Raw genomic sequence first — 18,824 nt, 5'->3', positions numbered from 1 at the left:
GAATTGAACCCAGGTCATTAGACTTTATAGGCAAGCGGGTTACTTTCTAAGCCATTTCTCCAGCCTAAGATTTAAAAATATATATACTTATTTGAAGCTGGGTGTGGTGGCGCATGCCTTTAATCCCAGCACTCAGGAGGCAGAGGAAGGAGGATCACCATGAGTTCAATGCCACTCTGAGACTACATAGTTAATTTCAAGTCAACCTGGATCAGAGTGAGACCCTACCTCGAAAAACCAAAAAAAAAAAAACCCAAACAAACAAACAAACAAACAAAACTATTTGAGAGAGAGAGAGAAAACGAGAATGGGTACACCAGGGACCCCTACTGCTGAAAACTCCAGATGCATGGGTACTGGGGAATTGAACCGTTGCTGTCAGACTTACCAAGCAGCCTCTGAGCCATCTCTTTCACCAGCCAACTATAAGATTTTTGTTGAAAAATAAGTTTGCCTGTTTCCTCATTTCACATTCTTATGGGGCACTTACTTTCATGGCTTTTCAGCGGTTTCTTTTTGTTGTTACTACTATTTATAAATAACTACTAACATTACTACATCTTGATTTTTCCAGCTTAGGCATTACCTATTTACAATCCATAATGGAAAATAAGGATCTAGCTTTCCCACATCACCAACCTCAGCATCATCCTTTACCCTATACCTTCTATTTCAACTACTCTACCTCCCCCCATCAGTTACATCAGAATTTAAAAAATATATATTTTATTTATTAATTTGAGAGACAGAGAGAAGCAGATACAGTGAGAGTGAGTATGGGCGCACCAGGACCTTTTGCCACTGCAAACAAATTCCAGATGCATGCACCACTTTGTGCATCTGGCTTTACGTGGGAACTGGGGTATCAAACCCAGGCCATCAGGCTTTGCAAGTAAGCGCCTTTAACAGTTGAGCCATTTCTCCAGCCCCAGAATTTTGCATAATTTGTACTGTACCAGTATCTCTTTATCCTTAAGAATATGTAATAATATTCTCAGCATAGCTTTATACTACACAAGTACTGCTTCTTCTTATTTGCTGTTCTGGTTCACTGTGGCAATGATGAAAAATCTACTGCCATTCTTCTCTCATTCTTTGGTAAAAACAATGTCTTTTCTCCCTAATACCTTTTCAGATTTTCGATTTCCTTGATAATTCTTTCATTTCACTATATCTAGGTGTTCATTTGGCTTTAGCCTACTGGGTATTCAGTCTTATATCTATTTTTATCACTTCTAAATACTTATTTTCCTTGTAATTGACAGTTAACAACTATATACATTTGACAAGTAACAGTGGCATGTATTTATGGGGTATAATGTGGTGGTTTGAATCAGATGTTCTCCATACACTCGTGTGCTTTAAATGTTTCCTTCCCAGTGGATGGAAACTTTGCAGAAGGTGTGTTGCTGGGTCTGGACCTTGAGGCTTATTAGCCCTCTCTTGCCAGTGATAGATAATTCAACTCACTCTCCCTCTGCTGTTTTCACCTGCTGTGGCAGAGGCAATGTCCAATCTCTGCTCATGCCATGCTTTCCCCATGCCATCACAGAACTTCCCCTCAAGACTGTAAGCCAAAATTAACAACTTTCCTCTCGTATCCCAGCAACAAGAAGGTAACTACAACAAATGTGATATTTTTTTTCTCAATTTTTATTAACCTGTTTCATGATTATTAAAAATATCCCTTGGTAATACCCTCCCCCTCCCCACTTTCCCCTTTGAAATTCCATTCTCCATCATATCCCCTCCCCATCTCAATCAGTCTCTCTTTTATTTTGATGTCATGATCTTTTCCTCCTCTTATGATGGTTTTGTGTAGGTAGTGTCAGGCATGGTGAGGTCATGGATATGCAGGCCAACAAATGTGATATTTTGAAATGTTTACAATGTGGAATGATTAAATTGGACTAATTAACAAGTGCATTACCTTACCTACTTACCATGTACATGGAGAATACCTTTAAAATCTACTCTTTGTACATTTTATCATTAAAACATGTTCCAAAAAATGTTCTAATAATCCTAATTTGGGGTGTGTGTCTAAAGAAATTGGAAAATGGGCTGAGAAGATGGCTAAATGGTTAAGGCGCTTGCTTGCAAAGCCTGTCAGCCTGGGTTTGATTTCCCAATACCCACCTAAAGCCAGATGCACAAAGTGGTACATGTATCTGTAGTTTGTTGGGAGTAGCAAGAGGCCCTGGCACAACCATTATCTCTCTCTCCCCTTGCACATAAATGAAAATATTTTATTTCTGTTTTTCCTAGGTAGGATCTCACTCTAGCTCAGGCTGACCTGGAATTCACTATGTAGTCTCAGGGTGGCCTCAAACTCATGGTGATCTTCCTACCTCTGCCTCTCGAGTACTGGGATTGAAGGTGTGCACCACCACACCTGGCTAAAAAATATTAAAAAAAAAGAAATTAAGAGGGCTGGAGAAATGGCTTAGCAATTAAGGAGCTTGCCTGCAAAGTCAAAGGACTCAGGTTCAATTCCCCAGGACTCACATTAGCCAGATGCACAAGGGGACATATGTGTCTGGAATTCGTTTGCAGTGGCTGGAGGCCCTGGCATGCCCATTCTTTCTGTCTCCCACCCCCTCTCTCTGTGTCAACTAAATAAATAAAGCTAAAACTTTTAAAAGGAAACTGGAAATTGGTGTGCTGAAAAGATCTATTTTACTCTCATGCTTATTGCAGCACTATTCACAGTAACTATGACAGTAAAGCAACTTAAGTGTGCATATCAGAAGAATGGATGAAGAAAATGTAGTAGGCCTAGGAATATAGGTCAGTGAGTGGATGTGCCTAGCATATAAGAGGTCCCAGATTCTATCTCAGAACCAAAAAAAAAAAAAGGTAAAAGGAAATGACAATAGCAATACTATTCAGTCCTTGGGGGGAGGGAGTCTTGTCTTTTGTGACAACATGGACAAACCTGAAAAACATCATGCTAAGTAAAATAAGTGTGGTACAGAAGGACAAATACTTCATGATTGCACTCACATGTGAGATCTAAGAAAGTTGATCTCATAGAAACATAGAGCAGAACGATGGTTATCAGGGGCTGGGTTGCGTGAACAGATGAGGAAAATAAATATGTTGACTAAAATATATTGCTTTTCTTTTTTTGAGGGACAGAGGGAGGCAGATAGAGAGTATGGGCACACCAGGGTCTCTAGCCACTGTAAACAAACTCCAGACACATGTGCCACCATATACATTTGGCTTACATGGGTTCTGGGGAATTGAACTTGGTCCTTAGGCTTTGCAGGCAAATGCCTTAACCGCTAAGCCATCCTTTCAGCCCCAATACATTGTTTTTCTTTCTCTTCCTCCTCTTCCCTGTTTTTGGTGTTTTTGAGACAAGGTCTTACTATGCAGTTCACACTTGCCTCAAATTCATGTAGTCTAGGCTGGCCTCAAACTTGTGTGTTCCTTTGGCCTCAGATGCTTGAACAGCAGGGTAATAGGCATGCACCATTATGCCAAGCACCAGATACAAGTGCACTGTGGTGGGAGAATGTGGTTTATATGACACTCGTCCTTTCTTTGTTCCGATTGTGTTTTGGTCAAGTACATGGCTTTTTGTTTTTATTGTTCTGTCAGCACCTCATGTGAACAATGTATACTAGACAACAGGAAAGGCTGAAAATCGATCTCAAAAGTGAGAATCCGGGGCTGGAAAGATGGCTCAGCAGTTACAGATGCTTGCTTACAAAGCCTAATGGGCCTGGTTCAATTCCCCAGTACCTACATAAAACTGGATGCACAAAGTAGTACATGCATCTGGAATTCATTTGCAGTGGCAGGAGGCCCTGGCACACCCATACTCTCCATGTGTCAAATAAACAAAAATACAAAAACATGAGCAGCCCACAACTCACAATCTTCTAATACAACAAAATTAAAAATTAAAGATTAGGGATGGAGAGATGGCTCAGCAGTTAAGGCACTTATATTGCAAAACCTCACAGCCTGGGTTTGAATCCCCAGTACCCTTGTAAAGCCAGATGCTCAAATAGGTGTATGTGGAGTTCATCTCTAGTAGCAAGAGACCCTGCTGTGCCCATATTTACCCACTCTTGCTCCCTTCTCTTTCTCTACCTGCTCTACTTGCGAGTAGATAAAAATATTTTTTTAAAAAATTAAAACATTAGAAATCATCAAAAAAGAATTCATCAATGATTGTGATGGGAAGATAGTATGATGGAGAATGGAATTTCAAAGGGGAAAGTGTGTGGGGGGAGGGAGGGAATTACCATGGGATTTTTTTTTTATAATCATGGAAAATATTAATAAAAATTTTAAAAAAAGAATGCATACATTGAGAATGCAAATTATTTATAAGGGTTGGAGAAATGGCTCAGCAGTTAAGGCACTTGCCTGTAAAGCCTAACAACCTGAGTTTGATTCCCCAGTACCCATGTAACGCCATATGCAAAGTGGTATATGCATCTGGAGCAGCTGGAGGCTCTAGTGTGTCCATTCTCACTCTTTCTCTTTCTTGCAAATAAATTAAAATATTTTAAAAGAAAAATATTTATAAATATCCTGTGGGTTAAAGAATCACAATCTAAATTATAAAGCACAGTATCAAAAAAAAGAATGCCATACATTAAAAGTATACTATAGGGGCCAGACGTGGTGGTTAAAAGAGTTAAAAGAAAGAATGGGATCTGGGGAGATAGTTCAGTGGTTAAAGGTGCAAAGTCGGACAGCTCTGGTTCAGTTCACCAGTGTCCATATAAAACTAGATGCACTAAGTGGCCCAAGAATCTAAAGTTTGTTTGCAGTGTCAAGAGGCCCGTCTATTCTTTCTCTCTCATAAATAAATAAATATCTTTAAAAATACTGTTACTATGAAGCACTCAGGAGGCAGAGGTAGGAGGACTGCCGTGAGCTTAAGGCCACCCTGAGACTACCTAGTGAATTCCAGATCAGCTTGGGCTAGAGTGAGAACCTACCCTGAAAAACAAAGAAACAAAAAGTAGGGGCTGGAGAGATTGCTCACTGGTTAAGGTTCTTGCTTGCAAAGCCTGATGGCCTGGGCTCTATTCCTCAGTACCCATGTAAAGCCAGATGCACAGAGTGGTACATGTGTCTGGAGCTCATATGTACTGGCTGGAGGTCCTGGCATGCCCATATTCAATCTCTTTCTCTCTCCTTGCAAATCAATCAATCTATCTACGTATGTGTATACACACACACATTGATATATATGTATGCATATATGCTATATATAATTGCTTCATAGTTATAATATTTTTTTAAAAATATCTATTTATTCATTTATGAGAGAGACAGAATAGACACACCAGGGCCTCTTGACGCTGCAAACAAACGTTAAGACACTTGGGCCGCTTAGTGCATCTACTTTTATATGGGTACTGATGAACGGAACTAGAGCTACCAGACTTCATAAGCACCTTTAGCCACCGATTCATCTCCCCAGCTTCCATTCTTTCTTTTAACTCTTGTTTGTTTTTTTTTTAAATATTTTATTTTACTTATCTGAGAGAGAGAGAAAAAAAATGGGCATGACAGGGCCTCTAGCCACTGCAAATGAACTCCAGTTGAATTTGCCACCATGTACATCTGGCTTATGTGGGTTCTGGGGAATTGAACCTGAGTCCCTAGGCTTTGCAGTAAGTGTCTTAACCACTAAGCAAACTCTCCAGCCCTCTTTCAGTTTTAATGCATGCATTTTTTTTTGTAGCACTGAGGATGGAACCTAGGACTCTGTGCATACTAAATAAACATTCTACCACTAAGCTATATCCTCTGCCCTAATGTATTTTAAAACAATTTTTTGTTCATTTATTTATTTGAGAGCAACAGGTACAAAGAGAAAGGCAGAGAGAGGGAAGGAGGGAGGGGGAGGGAGGGAGGGAGGGAGGGAGGGAGAATGGGCATGCCAGGGCCTCCAGCCACTGCAAATGAACTCCAGACACGTGCACCTGCTTGTGCATCTGGCTAATGTGGGTCCTGGGGAATTGAGCCCTGAACTGGGGTCCTTAGGCTTCACAGGCAAGCACTCAACTGCTAAGCCATCTCTCCAGCCCCCTAATGTATTTTTAAATTTCTTTGAAATAAATCTGTAGTTCTCAGGAAACAAACTTTGTCACACCTGCTTTCTTGTAGTATTTCTTTTTTCTTCCAAGTGCTTTGTAAATTCAATTCACCTTCAATTATTTTTGTTTTTTTACATGGTAGGGTCTCACTCTACCTCCGGCTGATCTGGAACTCACTCTGTAGTCCCAGGCTAGCCTTGAACTCACAGCAGTCCTCATACCTCTGCCTCCCAAGTGCTCGTACTAAAGGCATGCGCCACCATGCTTGGCTCACCTTCAACTTTCAATCAAAGAATCCTTGGCTGCACGGGTGTTCCAAAACTGTGGATCATCTGACTTTGGAAGGAATCACTCTACACCTGTAATTTTAACTTTTCTCATGGGTCTCTTATGATCCTATAGCCAGGTTGGCAATCCAGGTCCTCTGTGGCAGCTGGTGTTTTGTTAGTCCTCTTTAGAACAAATGGACAACATTCTGTGGTCCCTACAACATTTCACCATCAGTTCCTGCACACCACCATAGCTTTTGCATTTTCCATTCCCATCTGGCACCTGTGTGTCCTTTCTTGCTTTCCATGAACATGTTTCTGTGACATTTTATCCAGCACTAACGTGTCTGTAGTGGAAGGAAGGAGTCACATTAATTCAGTCACCCCTATCACCTGAGTGAATGGCTGTAAGGAATAAATGAACCAGGAAATAGCCTCAGAGGTAAAATTCTGAAGGGAAGGTGACAAGATAGTGCCTCCAAAAATGTCAGAATATAGTCAATTTTTTTAAATTAACTCATTTTGAGAGAAAAAGAGGCAGAGAGAGGGAGAATGGGCATGCCAGAGGCTCTAGCAACTGCAAACGAATTGCAGATGCATGTGTCACCTTGTAATCTGGCGTTAGGTGTATACTGGGGAATTGAACTCAGATCCTTAGGCTCTGCAGATTAGTGCCTTAACCACTGAGAAATCTCTCCAGACCAAGAATATATTCATTTTTAATAAATAATTTTTAAAATTTTATTTATCTATTTATTACAGAGAAAGGGAGAAAGAATGGGCAAGTCAGGGCCTCTAACCGCTGCAAATGAACTCCAGACACACGAGGCAACATATGCATCTGGTTTAAGTGGGTTCTGGGGAACCAAACCTGGGTTCTTAGTCTTCACAGGCAAGGGCCTTAACTGCTAATCATCTTTCCAGCCCCAGAACATATTCTTTAATATTCTATTATTTATTTATTTGAGGGGGGACAGATAAGAGAGAGAATATGGGTGCACCAGGGCCTTCAGCCACCGCATATGAACTCCAGATGCATATGCTACCTTCTGCATCTGGCTTACATGGGTTCTGAGGAATAGAACCTGGGTCCTTAGGCTTTGCAGGCAAGTGCCTTAATCGCTAAGCCATCTCTCCAGCCCCAGAATATATTCTTTACTGATCCTTTCTTAGTGGCTCTTTTCCAAGCTTCTGAGATGGGACAAGTCCTCCACTCTTATCTGAGGAAGTATTATCCTCCATAGAGAACATCCACCTTGGAATATTTTAAAAAGGAAATGGCTTTAATTTTTTTTTCATTTGTGTGTGCACATATGTGCGCATGTGTCTGTGTGTATGGGCATAGAGATTCTCTTGCTAGTGCAAATAAATGTCTGTCTGGATTTATGTGGGTGGATAAGGAATGGAACCTGGGCCAGCAGCTTTGCAAATAAGTGCCTTTAAGCACCAATCCATCTCCCAGCCCCCAGAAATAACTTTCACAAGAAGCGGTTTCACTTAAATTGTGCTCCAAAAAGAGAAGTGTGTTTAGAATACATTCATAAGTGACAGAGAAGTTTCAAATGCATGTGGTTCATGTTGGTTCATTTTTTTTTTCATAAGAAATACTCACGTTCTCCAAAGGGTAGGAGATGACACTGCCTGGAGGGAGAGCCAGTTTGTCCACTCCCTTTACCATCACCATAATGGTAGCCCGGGGCCGGTGGAATAGGTTACCCACTGCAAGTCCCGGCCAAGAAAGGTCCTAAATGTTGGAAAGTACAAAATGGTGGTGAATTATCAAGTTGGGAAACTTTCTTCCCATTAACTTCTAATAAGCAACTTAGGGGTTGTGGGATGATAGTGGCCATGAAAATTCAATGAAAAGTAAACATCTTATTTAAGGCAGCAGTCTATTCCAGAATGTGAATGCCTACCTTCTTAATTTTCTTTCAATTCTACACATTTGAAACAAAATTTAATAAAAACTCACTAAACTTTTTTTGTTAAAAAAAAAAAAGGCAAGCAGCAAAACATAGGTCCTTTAAATATTTCAGATTGCAAAATAGTGTCTTCCTTCATGTAGCCATGACGATGTGCTTTCCCTATATCATTTTTTACCCTTATACACAATATCACTTTTAGCTTGCTCAGTGGCACACAGCAAGTCACTAAAACATCCTCTTTAAGGCTGGGTATGGTGGCGCATGCCTTTAATCCCAGTATTCGGGGAGACAGAGATAGAAGGATCACTGTGAGTCTGAGGCCACCCTGAGACTACATAGTGAATCCCAGGTCAGCCTGGGCTAGAGCAAGACCCTAACATGAAAAACAAAACAAACAAACAAAAAAAAAAACAATCTCTTTAGTCAAAGCACTTTATGAATAACAATCTTGCTAACAGTGACTCATATGAGTTCACCAGTAATTTTTTTCTAGATGTTAGTATGTTTTGTGTTTTTTTTTTTTTAAGTAGGTTCTTATCCTAGCCCAGGCTGGCCTTGAACTCACAGAGAACCTCCTAACTTTGCCTCCCAAGTGCCAGGATTAAAGGCATGCATCACCGCACCCACCTTCTAAAAGTTATTTTAACAATTAGAGCCAAATTTTTAAATAAAGTTTCTCTTATTTTATGTAGTCACTTATAAGGAGAAAGCGGGGGGGGGGGGGCGATGAGAATATTGGCATGCCAGGGCTACTTGCTGATGAAAACAAATTGCAGACACATGCGCCACTCTCTGCATCTGTCTTTATGTAGGTACTGGGCAATCAAACCCAAGCTGTCAAGCTTTGCAAGCAAGTGCCTTTAACTTCTGAACCATCTCCCCAGCACTGGAGTCATTTTTTTAAAAAAACTGTATTTATTTGTATGTGTGTGTTTCTGTGTGTGTGACAAGCCAGGGTCTCTTGCTACTGCAAACAAACCAAACAAACACCAGAAGCATGGGCTATTTTTTGCATCTGGCTTACTTGGGTGACTGGGGAACTGAACCCAGGGCCAGCATGCTTTGCAAACACATGCCTTTAACTGCTGAGCCATCTTCCCAGTCCCATGTAGTCAAATTTAAGGTTGTAGAGAAATGGGTACAAATTTCATCCTTTGTGCTGGAGAGATGGCTTAGCATTTAAGACACTTGCCTGCAAAGGGTATGGACCTGAGCTCAATTCCCATTAACCACATAAACCCAGATAACACAAAATGGCACATGCATCTGGGTTCATTTGCAGTGGCTGGAGATTCTAGCACGCCCATTCTCTCTGCTCTCTATCTTTCTCTGTTTATAAATAAATTTAAAAAATATATTTAAAAAACTATTTTAAAATTTGATCCTTCAATGTAAAGGACCAATCTTGTTCACTCTGGTTGTCCAGGAAGACTAAATATTAATGCATGACCTGCACCCTTAGGCCCAGCTTCCAAGCAGCTCCCATACACAGCTGCTGGTTTCAGGAATATTCACGCTAGAAAAGGAAAGCTCCTTTAGGTGACTAATGCTCTATATAACACTTCAAAGGCAGCAAACTTATAAAGTGGTCAAAGTGAATGACAGCAAGATGGAGCAACCTGCGTCTTCTTTTGTAAGCCCTTAGTTTCAGGCTTCAAGGATTAACAGGATCCAGGCCCCTCTGCTTGTCATAGCAGTAACCAGTGACTACTGCAGGTTATATCTTCAATGTAGGAAACCAAATGAAAAAGTACAGATAGATAGATAGATTGATAGCCAGCCAGCCAGCCAGGGGTGGTGGTAACACACCTTTAATCCTAGCACTCGGGAGGCGGAGGTAGGACGATCACTTGAGTTCAAGGCTACACTGAGACAAATGAATTCCAAGTCAGCCTGGGCTAGAGCAAGACCCTACCTTGAAAAAAACAAAACAGGGCTGCAGAAATGGCTTAATGGTTTAATGGGGCTTGCCTACGAAGCCTAAGGACACAGGCTTGATTCCCTAGAACCCACCACATGCACAAGGTGGCACATGTGTCTGAGTTTGTTTGCAGTGGCTAAAGGCCCTGGCATACCCATTTCCTCCCCCCAAACAAATAAATAAAGTATTTAAAAATAAATAAATGAAAAAAAACTAAATAAAAATATAGACATATGTGAAGGACACATGCCTTTAATCCCTGCACTTGGGAGCCAAGGTAGGAGGCTCACCATGAGTTCAAGGCCAACGTGAGACTACATAGTGAATTCCAGGTCAGCCTGAGCTACATAGAGAGACCCTACCTCAAGAACCAAAAAATTAATAATAAATAAACATATACTTAAATTTTAAAACTAAATACATAGGATAGATGCAGTCTCATATATATTCTCACTAAAATGAATAAACAAGTACACTGTAATGGTGACTTGGTTTCAGATGCTAAGCCTAAAACACATAAAATCTCTATAAATACAAATGAGTTTTTAACTATGGTAATCTGTAGCAAATATATCTGTGTTTATTGCTTTGTTTGGAGACCAGTCAAATTATGAAACAAGAGGCTGGAGAGATGACTCAGAGGTTAAAGGTAACTGCTTGCAAAGCCTGATGGCCCAGGTTTGATTCCCTAGTACTCACATAAAATAAGATACACAAAGTATCACACACATCTGGAATTTGTTTGCAGTGCCAGGAGGCCCTGGTGTGCCCATGTTCACTCTATTTCTCAAATAAATAACACTAAACAAAGATGCTTTTAGAAACAGTTACAAACATTTTTTAAAAGTACACATACTTCTTTCACAGAGAAGCCCATGGACAATGCAGCCACATCTGGGATTCGCTCTCCTGGTATAGGCCAATTTCCATTTCGGAAAACAACAGATCCTGGTGATCTTAATATGCTAAACTCATTCCCTGAAACACCTGAGGAGAAAGGAGGTTGGTAAATGAATCATTAGCATCAAAAATCTTTTGCACCCACCTTGAAGTTTATTAAATTAATTCTTCATTAGTTTAGCATACTAAATTATGATTGCACAAAATGCTAAATCCCAAATATCAAGCAATTTAGGATGGAGTAGTGGGGCTGAAACCCATCATTTAAAAAACAAAAAACAAAAAGCTTGGTACTGACTAACAAGGAAGAGAACTGAAATTTCTAAATTATTCTACCACCAGCTCTCTCTAAATAGGCAAATTGATACGGTTCCTTCTTCTCAGCTGGTTAGTATCACATGTTTCCTAATGACCCACAGGCAAACCCACAGAAATGAGGACTGTCAAAGATATGTTACCAGTTGGAATTAAAAACAAAAACAAACAAACCAAAAAAAAAAAAACCTTCAGGCTTCAGCAAGCAAAGTCCAGGAACAGTATTTTCAGTTGACAGACGTATCAGGAACATGAGAAAAGGTATCCTGTTAGAACTAAGTCAACTAGTCTAAGGGTACAGCATCTGGTATTAAAGATGGATGAGAATAAATAGACTATTTAGGATGGGCTATTGGGCCCCTTTATCCATTATGTTTTATATCTGTGGTTCTGGGGATGGATCACAGGACCTCCAGCATGCTAAAACATTCTACCACTGAGTTACATTCCTAACCTACTCACATGTATTGCACAGGGACAAGTAGCTAACAGAAACTTGGGTTCCTATGAAAAGATTAGCTCTCAAGTCCAAAATAAATCTTGGCCATACCTACTATGGGAAAATAAGATTTTCAGTAAAACAACAATGCTATTCCTTTGATCTAAGGAACGTATCACTCACATCATGTGGGAACGAAGTAAGAAGCCACAGTAAATGTTTTGGGTTTGCAGTATTGACAGTAAATAAAAAGCCTCAGAATGATGCTGATAAAACATGACCAGTTGTAAGTTTCAATTCAGCAAAGCCAGAACAGGAATTTCCAAACTTTCAGCAAAAGGCAGATGAAAAGATTAGCAGGCATTTTGGTTCACTAAACCAGTAATTGTACTGCCCAGAACCTTCAGGGCAAAATTCAAAACTTCTAGGTAGTAGGAAAGCTAACACACATTTAAAGAACCCTATTTTATTTTATGGTTTTTTTTTTTTTTGAGGAAGGGTCTCTCTCTAGCCCAGGCTGTCCTGAAACATACTCTGTAGCCCCAAGCTGGTCCTAAAGTCACTCCCAAAATATGGTGGAAACATATTTTGACTTGGAGATGCCATCATTTTGAGATGTGGCCCTACTCCCTCAACATAACTGCTTCATCTTTGTAGTGAGATTTAACTATCATGTCCACACAACCTTCCATGAGCAATCCAGTGCTTTAGAAACCCTTAGCCGTGGGCTCCTCCATGGGGAAAGGTCAACTTTTCCAAAGTCCTGCTCATCACAAGTATCACATGGCTGGAATATCTCCCAGAGAGCCACTATTCTTTAACTGAATGAATGGTACCAGTGATGGGGACATCACCTCAATTTATAAACACCAACTGTCCCAGCATCCTAGTCTTTTGAAAAGTTTTTCCTTATCTTGATAAGCCTCCTAACTTCCAACTTCCTAGGCTTTCACTCATCCATTCAGTCTCCCATAGAGTTGTCTCCAGCTTCATGGGGAAAGCTTAGGAATCCTCAAGGTACCTGCATCCTCAGGTCAGTTCCCAGGGCTGGATTCCCCAGTAACTATGGAGAGCCAAATGCACAAAATGGCATATGAATCTGGAGTCCTTCTGCAGTGAAGAGAGGCTCTGGAACTCCCATTTATCCATTCTCATTCTCTCTCTCTCTCTGTCTCTCGCTTGCAAATAAACATTTATTTTTTAAATGTCCCCAAAGAATATAAATTCCGTGAAGGGAGAGATTTCAATGTGCCTTGGTTATCCAACATGAGAAAAGGACTGAGATTGGTACCTGACACATGGATGTTTGCTGAGTTCATGTGTGAATGAAGTCATACTTTGAATTGATTGCCAATTTTTTTTCTCAACAATCTCTTCTACTTCAGCACAAAAATATGCTCAGAGTGCTGCCATTCTAAACTAAAAACCACCAAAAAACCTTCGAGCTTCTTACACTTCTTCTCAAAGGAAGAATCCTGAAACTGTAGTCAGCCACTTCTGCTTTTCTACTTCTTCATCTCAAATTGACTATCCAATCCTCTGCTTTCACCAGTCACTAAAACAGTGCACCAAACCCCAAACACAATCTTCAGCCTGTAATTTATCTGATACTGGCAACTCTCTCCTTGAAAAGTTTTTGCCTTGCCTTTCTTGGAGACAAGGCCTCTGGTTTTCCTTCCAATCCTTCTGGCTGCTTCTCCTGTTTCTTGAAAGCTATGGTGCCCAAACTTTAAATTTCAACTCTTTTAACACAAAAATGGAAAGTAATGCATCTATACTGAGTGTACTTATATTATACCACATTGTAAAACATAGAAAGTATAACTTCTATAGTATTCTTTTCAATCTATAATCATCAGGCACTTCAGAAAAACCCAAACTTGAGGATCTTCTACAAAATATCTTACCATTACTACTTAAAAGGGAGGGGGCTGGAGAGATGGCTTAGTGATATTCATTTGCAGTGGCTAGAGGCCCTATTGTGCCCATTCTTTTTATCTGCCTCTTTCTATCTCCCTCCCTCTCTCTTAAATAAATAAATAAATAAATAAAACCAAAATTAAATAGGGGGGAAACAGGTATGTTGGTGCATGCCTTTAATCTCAGCACTCGTGTGGCCCAGGCAGAAAGATCACCGTGAGTTTGAGGCCATCCTGAGACTGCAGGAGTGAACACCAGGTCAGCCCGAGCTAGAGCAAGACCCTACCTGGAAAAACCAAAACCAAAACCAAATCCAAAAACAAAACAACAACAACAAAAAAATATGAGGGGCTGGAGAGATTGCCTGCAAAGGCAAAAGACCCAGGTTCAATTTTCCAGGACCTACATGAGCCAGATGCACAAGGTGGCACAAGCATCTGGAGTTCGTTTGCAGTAGCTGGAGGCCCTGGTGCGCCCATATTCTCTCTCTCTCAAATAAATAAATTAATTAATTAATAAAAATATTTTTTAAAGGATGAGGATTAAAAATAAAAATATCAAATCCCAGCACTCGGGAGGCAGAGGTAGGAGGATCGCCGTGAGTTCAAGGCCACCCTGAGACTACAGAGTTAATTCCAGGTCAGCCTGGACCAGAGTGAGACCCTACCTGGAAAAACCCCCCCAAAAAAAAATATATATCAGACTGAAGAAATAGCTTAGTGGTTAAGGTGCTTGCCTGCAAAACCAAAGGACTCAGGTTTGATTTTCCCAGGACCCATGTAAGCCAGATGGACAAGGTGGCCCACGTGTCTGGAGTTCGTTGCAGTGGCTGATGGCACTGGTGGGCACATTTTCTTTCTTCCTATCTGCCTGACCCCTCAAATAAAATAAAATAAAATTTAAAAGAAATAAAGACATCAATGGAAGTTCCAATACATTCTCCTAGTACCCAAACAGATCACATGACATTCTACTTGCAAGATCTAGAAGTTCCATTTTTGACCCTCAGTGCTTTCCTATTCTACATTGCTGTCCCTGGCTGAGCCCAACTATTCCTAAGGCCACAGACACCAAAAACACTGACGGCTCCCAGCCTTTTATTTGCAGCCTAGATATTCTTGAGCCTCAGACCTCCACACTCAACATTCTGCTAACATATCTTCAGAAGGAACTGAGTCCCCCGCCTTTCAAATGCAACAGGATTAAAACTAGGTTCACCATCTTATGGCTTCTCCTGCTCCCTGTCTCCAACAATGATACCATCTTCTACCCAGTTGCTCAAATGTGTCTCTTTTAAGTCCTTTTACACTACCACAACTAATTGTCATGTGAGGTATATTCCCTGGGGAAATTCCCCCACCCTCTCTAGTCTGACCTACAAGGTTAAGTGTCCCTCCACCCCTCTCCTTTACAACTCCATAGTACCACACAGTGATCTTCTATGACTGGTGGATGAAATCAATCCACTAAAGTAAAGGGGGTGCTAACTTTTATCCTCTGTAAGCACCAGTTACCAAAAGCAATTCCGTCTTCTATACCATATCATTTCAAATTCTGTGCCTGCCTTTGGCCCTTCTCCAGGCTAAATATCTGAACGTTTTTCAAATACTCCTCAAGGCTGGAGAGATGGCTCAGTGGTTAATGGTGCTTGCTTGCAAAGCCTGACTGTCTGGGTTCAATTCCCCAGTACCCACGTAAAACCAGATGCACAAAGTGGCATATGTGTTTTGTGTTTGTTTGCAGTGGTAAGAGGCCCTAATGTGATCATTCTCTCTCACTCTTCCCTCCTTCTCTGTTTGTAAATTAAATAAATTAATTAATAAAAATATGCCTCAGTCCTAGTTTCCTCCAGTTCTATAATACTGTTTCAAAGGATTCCTGGGCTGGAGAGATGGTTTAGCAGTTAAGGCATTTGCCTGCAAAGCCAAAGGACCTAGGTTCAATTTCCCAGGACCCATGTAAGCCAGATGCACAAGGTGACGCATGCATCTAGAGTTCATTCGCAGTGGCTAGAGGCCCTGGTGCACCCATTCTCTCTCTCTCTGCCTCTCTCTCTCAAATAAAATAAATAAAATAAAAATAAAAGGATTCCTTAAAAAAAACAATAAAAAGATTTCTACTTTTTCTCAAATAGAGAAGTCACAGTTCCTAAAGATATTTTCCACTAAATCACTCTTAGTCATGTGGAAAATAATATGTCTTCACCCAATAAGACCCAGCAATACAAAAAGTCAGATTCTTGTCTGATTGAACGAGATCATTTGAGCAAGGAAAGCATGGTCAAACCATATGCAGAAACAATTATTTTACCTCAGACCAAAAACCTAAACCTCACTAAATCAAAATATCAGTCATAATATTAAAACGTGAGATTTCAACAGATATTTGGTTAAACCACAGTATCAATGGGGATATATTTTAAATTTTAAAGCCTGAATTAAAGAAAAAAAAATACGGGCTGGAGAGATAGCTTAGCAGTTAAGGCGTTTGTCTGCAAAGCCAAAGGATCCGGTTTGACTCTCCAGGACCCACTTAAGCCAGATGCACAAGGGGGTGCATGCATTTAGAGTTCATTTGCAGTGGCTGGAGGTCCTGGCACGCCCATTCTCTCCCCTTCCCCCCCCCACCTCTTTCTCAAATAAATAAATAAAATATATGTTTTTTTAAATTTTTATTTATTTATTTGAGAGTGACAGACACAGAGAGAACGACAGATAGAGGGAGAGAGAGAATGGGCGCGCCAGGGCTTCCAGCCTCTGCAAACGAACTCCAGACGCGTGCGCCCCCTTGTGCATCTGGCTAACGTGGGACCTGGGGAACCGAGCCTCGAACCGGGGTCCTTAGGCTTCACAGGCAAGTGCTTAACCACTAAGCCATCTCTCCAGCTCTTAAGAGGAATTTTTTTTAAATTTTATTTATTTATTTGAGAGCGACAGACACAGAGAGAAAGACAGACAGAGGGAGAGAGAGAGAATGGGTGCGCCAGGGCTTCCAGCCTCTGCAAACGAACTCCAGACGCGTGCGCCCCCTTGTGCATCTGGCTAACGTGGGACCTGGGGAACCGAGCCTCGAACCGGGGTCCTTAGGCTTCACAGGCGAGCGCTTAACCGCTAAGCCATTTCTCCAGCCCCAAAATATATGTTTTTAAAAAAGAAAAAGAATTCCTTCAAAATCTCTTGGTAGCTAAATCAGAATGACCTACTTTCTAGAGCTAGCAACAGAAATGACAAAGAACCTTCAAACTTTAGGAACATGAAAATAAATGCAACTAGTAGCACAGAACACTGAGCACCTCCAGGGGTAGAGGACGACTGTGCATATCACAAACCTCACTGGCCCTCTCTATCTCATGCAGAATTAAACTATCATGCTGAAAGGCGGATGCCCCAGCATCTTAAACAGCACAGATACAGGTCTCATTGGCTTTAGTCTAATAGAATGGGACCAGAGCACCATTCTTCCAGTGGTTCTCAACTTGGCTTCTTTTTCCCCACTGTCTGAAACCCCAGTGCAAATCCCTGTCACTCCCACATTCTCACAGAGTAGCGTGGGCCATAACATATTATGGGAAAGGTCTTCCACTCTGAATTTAGCTGAGCTACGTTCAAATCCAGCTTGGGTACCTACTGGCTATGTTATACCGGGTGATTTATCTTGGCTAGAAGACTGTAAAAACAAAGATACCTTTTCTAAAGATGACTGTAAAATGAAATGCATGACCACGTGATGCACAGTGAGAGACCAAATATTCGCTGATTTCCAGTCCTGTTGCATGCTAGAGAGCCTAGGTTCCACTTAGAAAGCTCCCATTTATTTGACATGTGACCCTAAGGACATGACTCACATTGTAGTTTCTAAAACCTTCAAATTGGGAACTGTGACAAACTATTGAGACATTGCCTGCATTCACCTGAACAAACAATTGCATGACTCCATCTTAACTTGTGCATCCTGAACCATGTACGAGGGAGAGAAGATTTCACCTATGATTAATGACAACCCTAGAAATGAAGACATCATAAAAATGCAAAGGGAGTGGCTAAGAATCCTTTTCGTAGAGGGCTGTGGTTCAACCGATGGTAAGAAATACAGTCCAGTCCTAAGAAGAGCCTCCGAGGGCGGAAGAAGTGGCCCTGCAGGTAGGAGGGTCAGGTCACTCCCTGCGATACGCCTTTCCCAAAAAGACCTAAACCCGGCCCTGGATGCCCACCGCGGCCGCGCCGCCACAAGCAATTCCCGGAACAGAGCCCAGAGGTAGGCGGCTGAGGCGAGGCTGCCCCCGGCCGCCCACCGTGGCCGCGCCCCGCAGCCACCCCCGCGACCGCCAGGGATCCCTGAGCCCAGCGCCGCAGGTCCTTCCGGGGAGGGGGGACTGATTTCTCACCCGCTACCAGCAAGGACAGGAGCACGATGAGCACAACCATGGTGCCGCCGCGGCAGCTGAAGCAGTGCAGAGAGACGCGAAGGGAACCGGCGAGACACCACAGACCACCGCAGCGCCAGCCAGTGACGCTCTCCGGCGGGTTACGACTCCCAGGACCCGCCCCCAAGTCGTGCTGGGATGGCTGCCGCCTTCTCAACCAATCGCCGGCTACGCCTCGCTATGGGAGAGACGTAGCCTGGGAAACGTCAGCCAATTGGGCGGGGTCTGGCGTGATGGATGGAATACTCCGCCAATGATAGTTAAGATTTGAAGCGCCAGGCTGACCCGCCCGCCAGCCCATAATGACGGGTCACGAGATGAAGGGTAGGGCCGGTGGTCAGAGTGGGTGACGGAAGCGGCTCGGTGTTCCCAAGAACCCACAGAATGAGGCTACCTCCTTTGTCCAGTAACCATCTCCAACACGGCTGCCTGTTTTTATCGGCTCGTGTGCCGCCGCCCCACTATGTAGGGCAGTGGTGGAAACCACGAGGGTCCTTCAATTTCGCTGTGACATGTACTCAGTCAGAGGTTGAGCACCTACCGGGAGGGAGCCAGGCGCCTCGGGGAGCCCCTGCCATCCAAGGAGCGGTGCTAGATGAAATACAGAATACCCTATTAAATTTGAGTTCCACATAAGT

General features: G+C 42.0%; 1 protein-coding gene across 1 annotated transcript in view; it reads right to left on the bottom strand.

The window, feature by feature from the left end:
• The window catches only part of Atp6ap2 (ATPase H+ transporting accessory protein 2), a 36,993-nt gene extending 18,693 nt beyond the window's left edge, over nucleotides 1–18,300 (bottom strand). Inside the window, exons 1-3 of the mRNA XM_004665747.2 lie at nucleotides 18,148–18,300; nucleotides 11,046–11,176; nucleotides 7,956–8,087 (exon numbers count right to left, since the gene is read on the bottom strand). Coding sequence (XP_004665804.1) covers nucleotides 7,956–8,087; nucleotides 11,046–11,176; nucleotides 18,148–18,187 — 303 coding nt within the window. The 5' untranslated portion in view covers nucleotides 18,188–18,300. The remainder of the gene's footprint in view (nucleotides 1–7,955; nucleotides 8,088–11,045; nucleotides 11,177–18,147) is intronic.
• Nucleotides 18,301–18,824: the final 524 nt, after the last annotated feature.

Source organism: Jaculus jaculus, chromosome X (genome assembly GCF_020740685.1).
Source record: "Jaculus jaculus isolate mJacJac1 chromosome X, mJacJac1.mat.Y.cur, whole genome shotgun sequence".
Taxonomy (NCBI): Eukaryota; Metazoa; Chordata; class Mammalia; order Rodentia; family Dipodidae; genus Jaculus; species Jaculus jaculus.
This window is presented reverse-complemented; position numbering and strand designations above follow the sequence as displayed.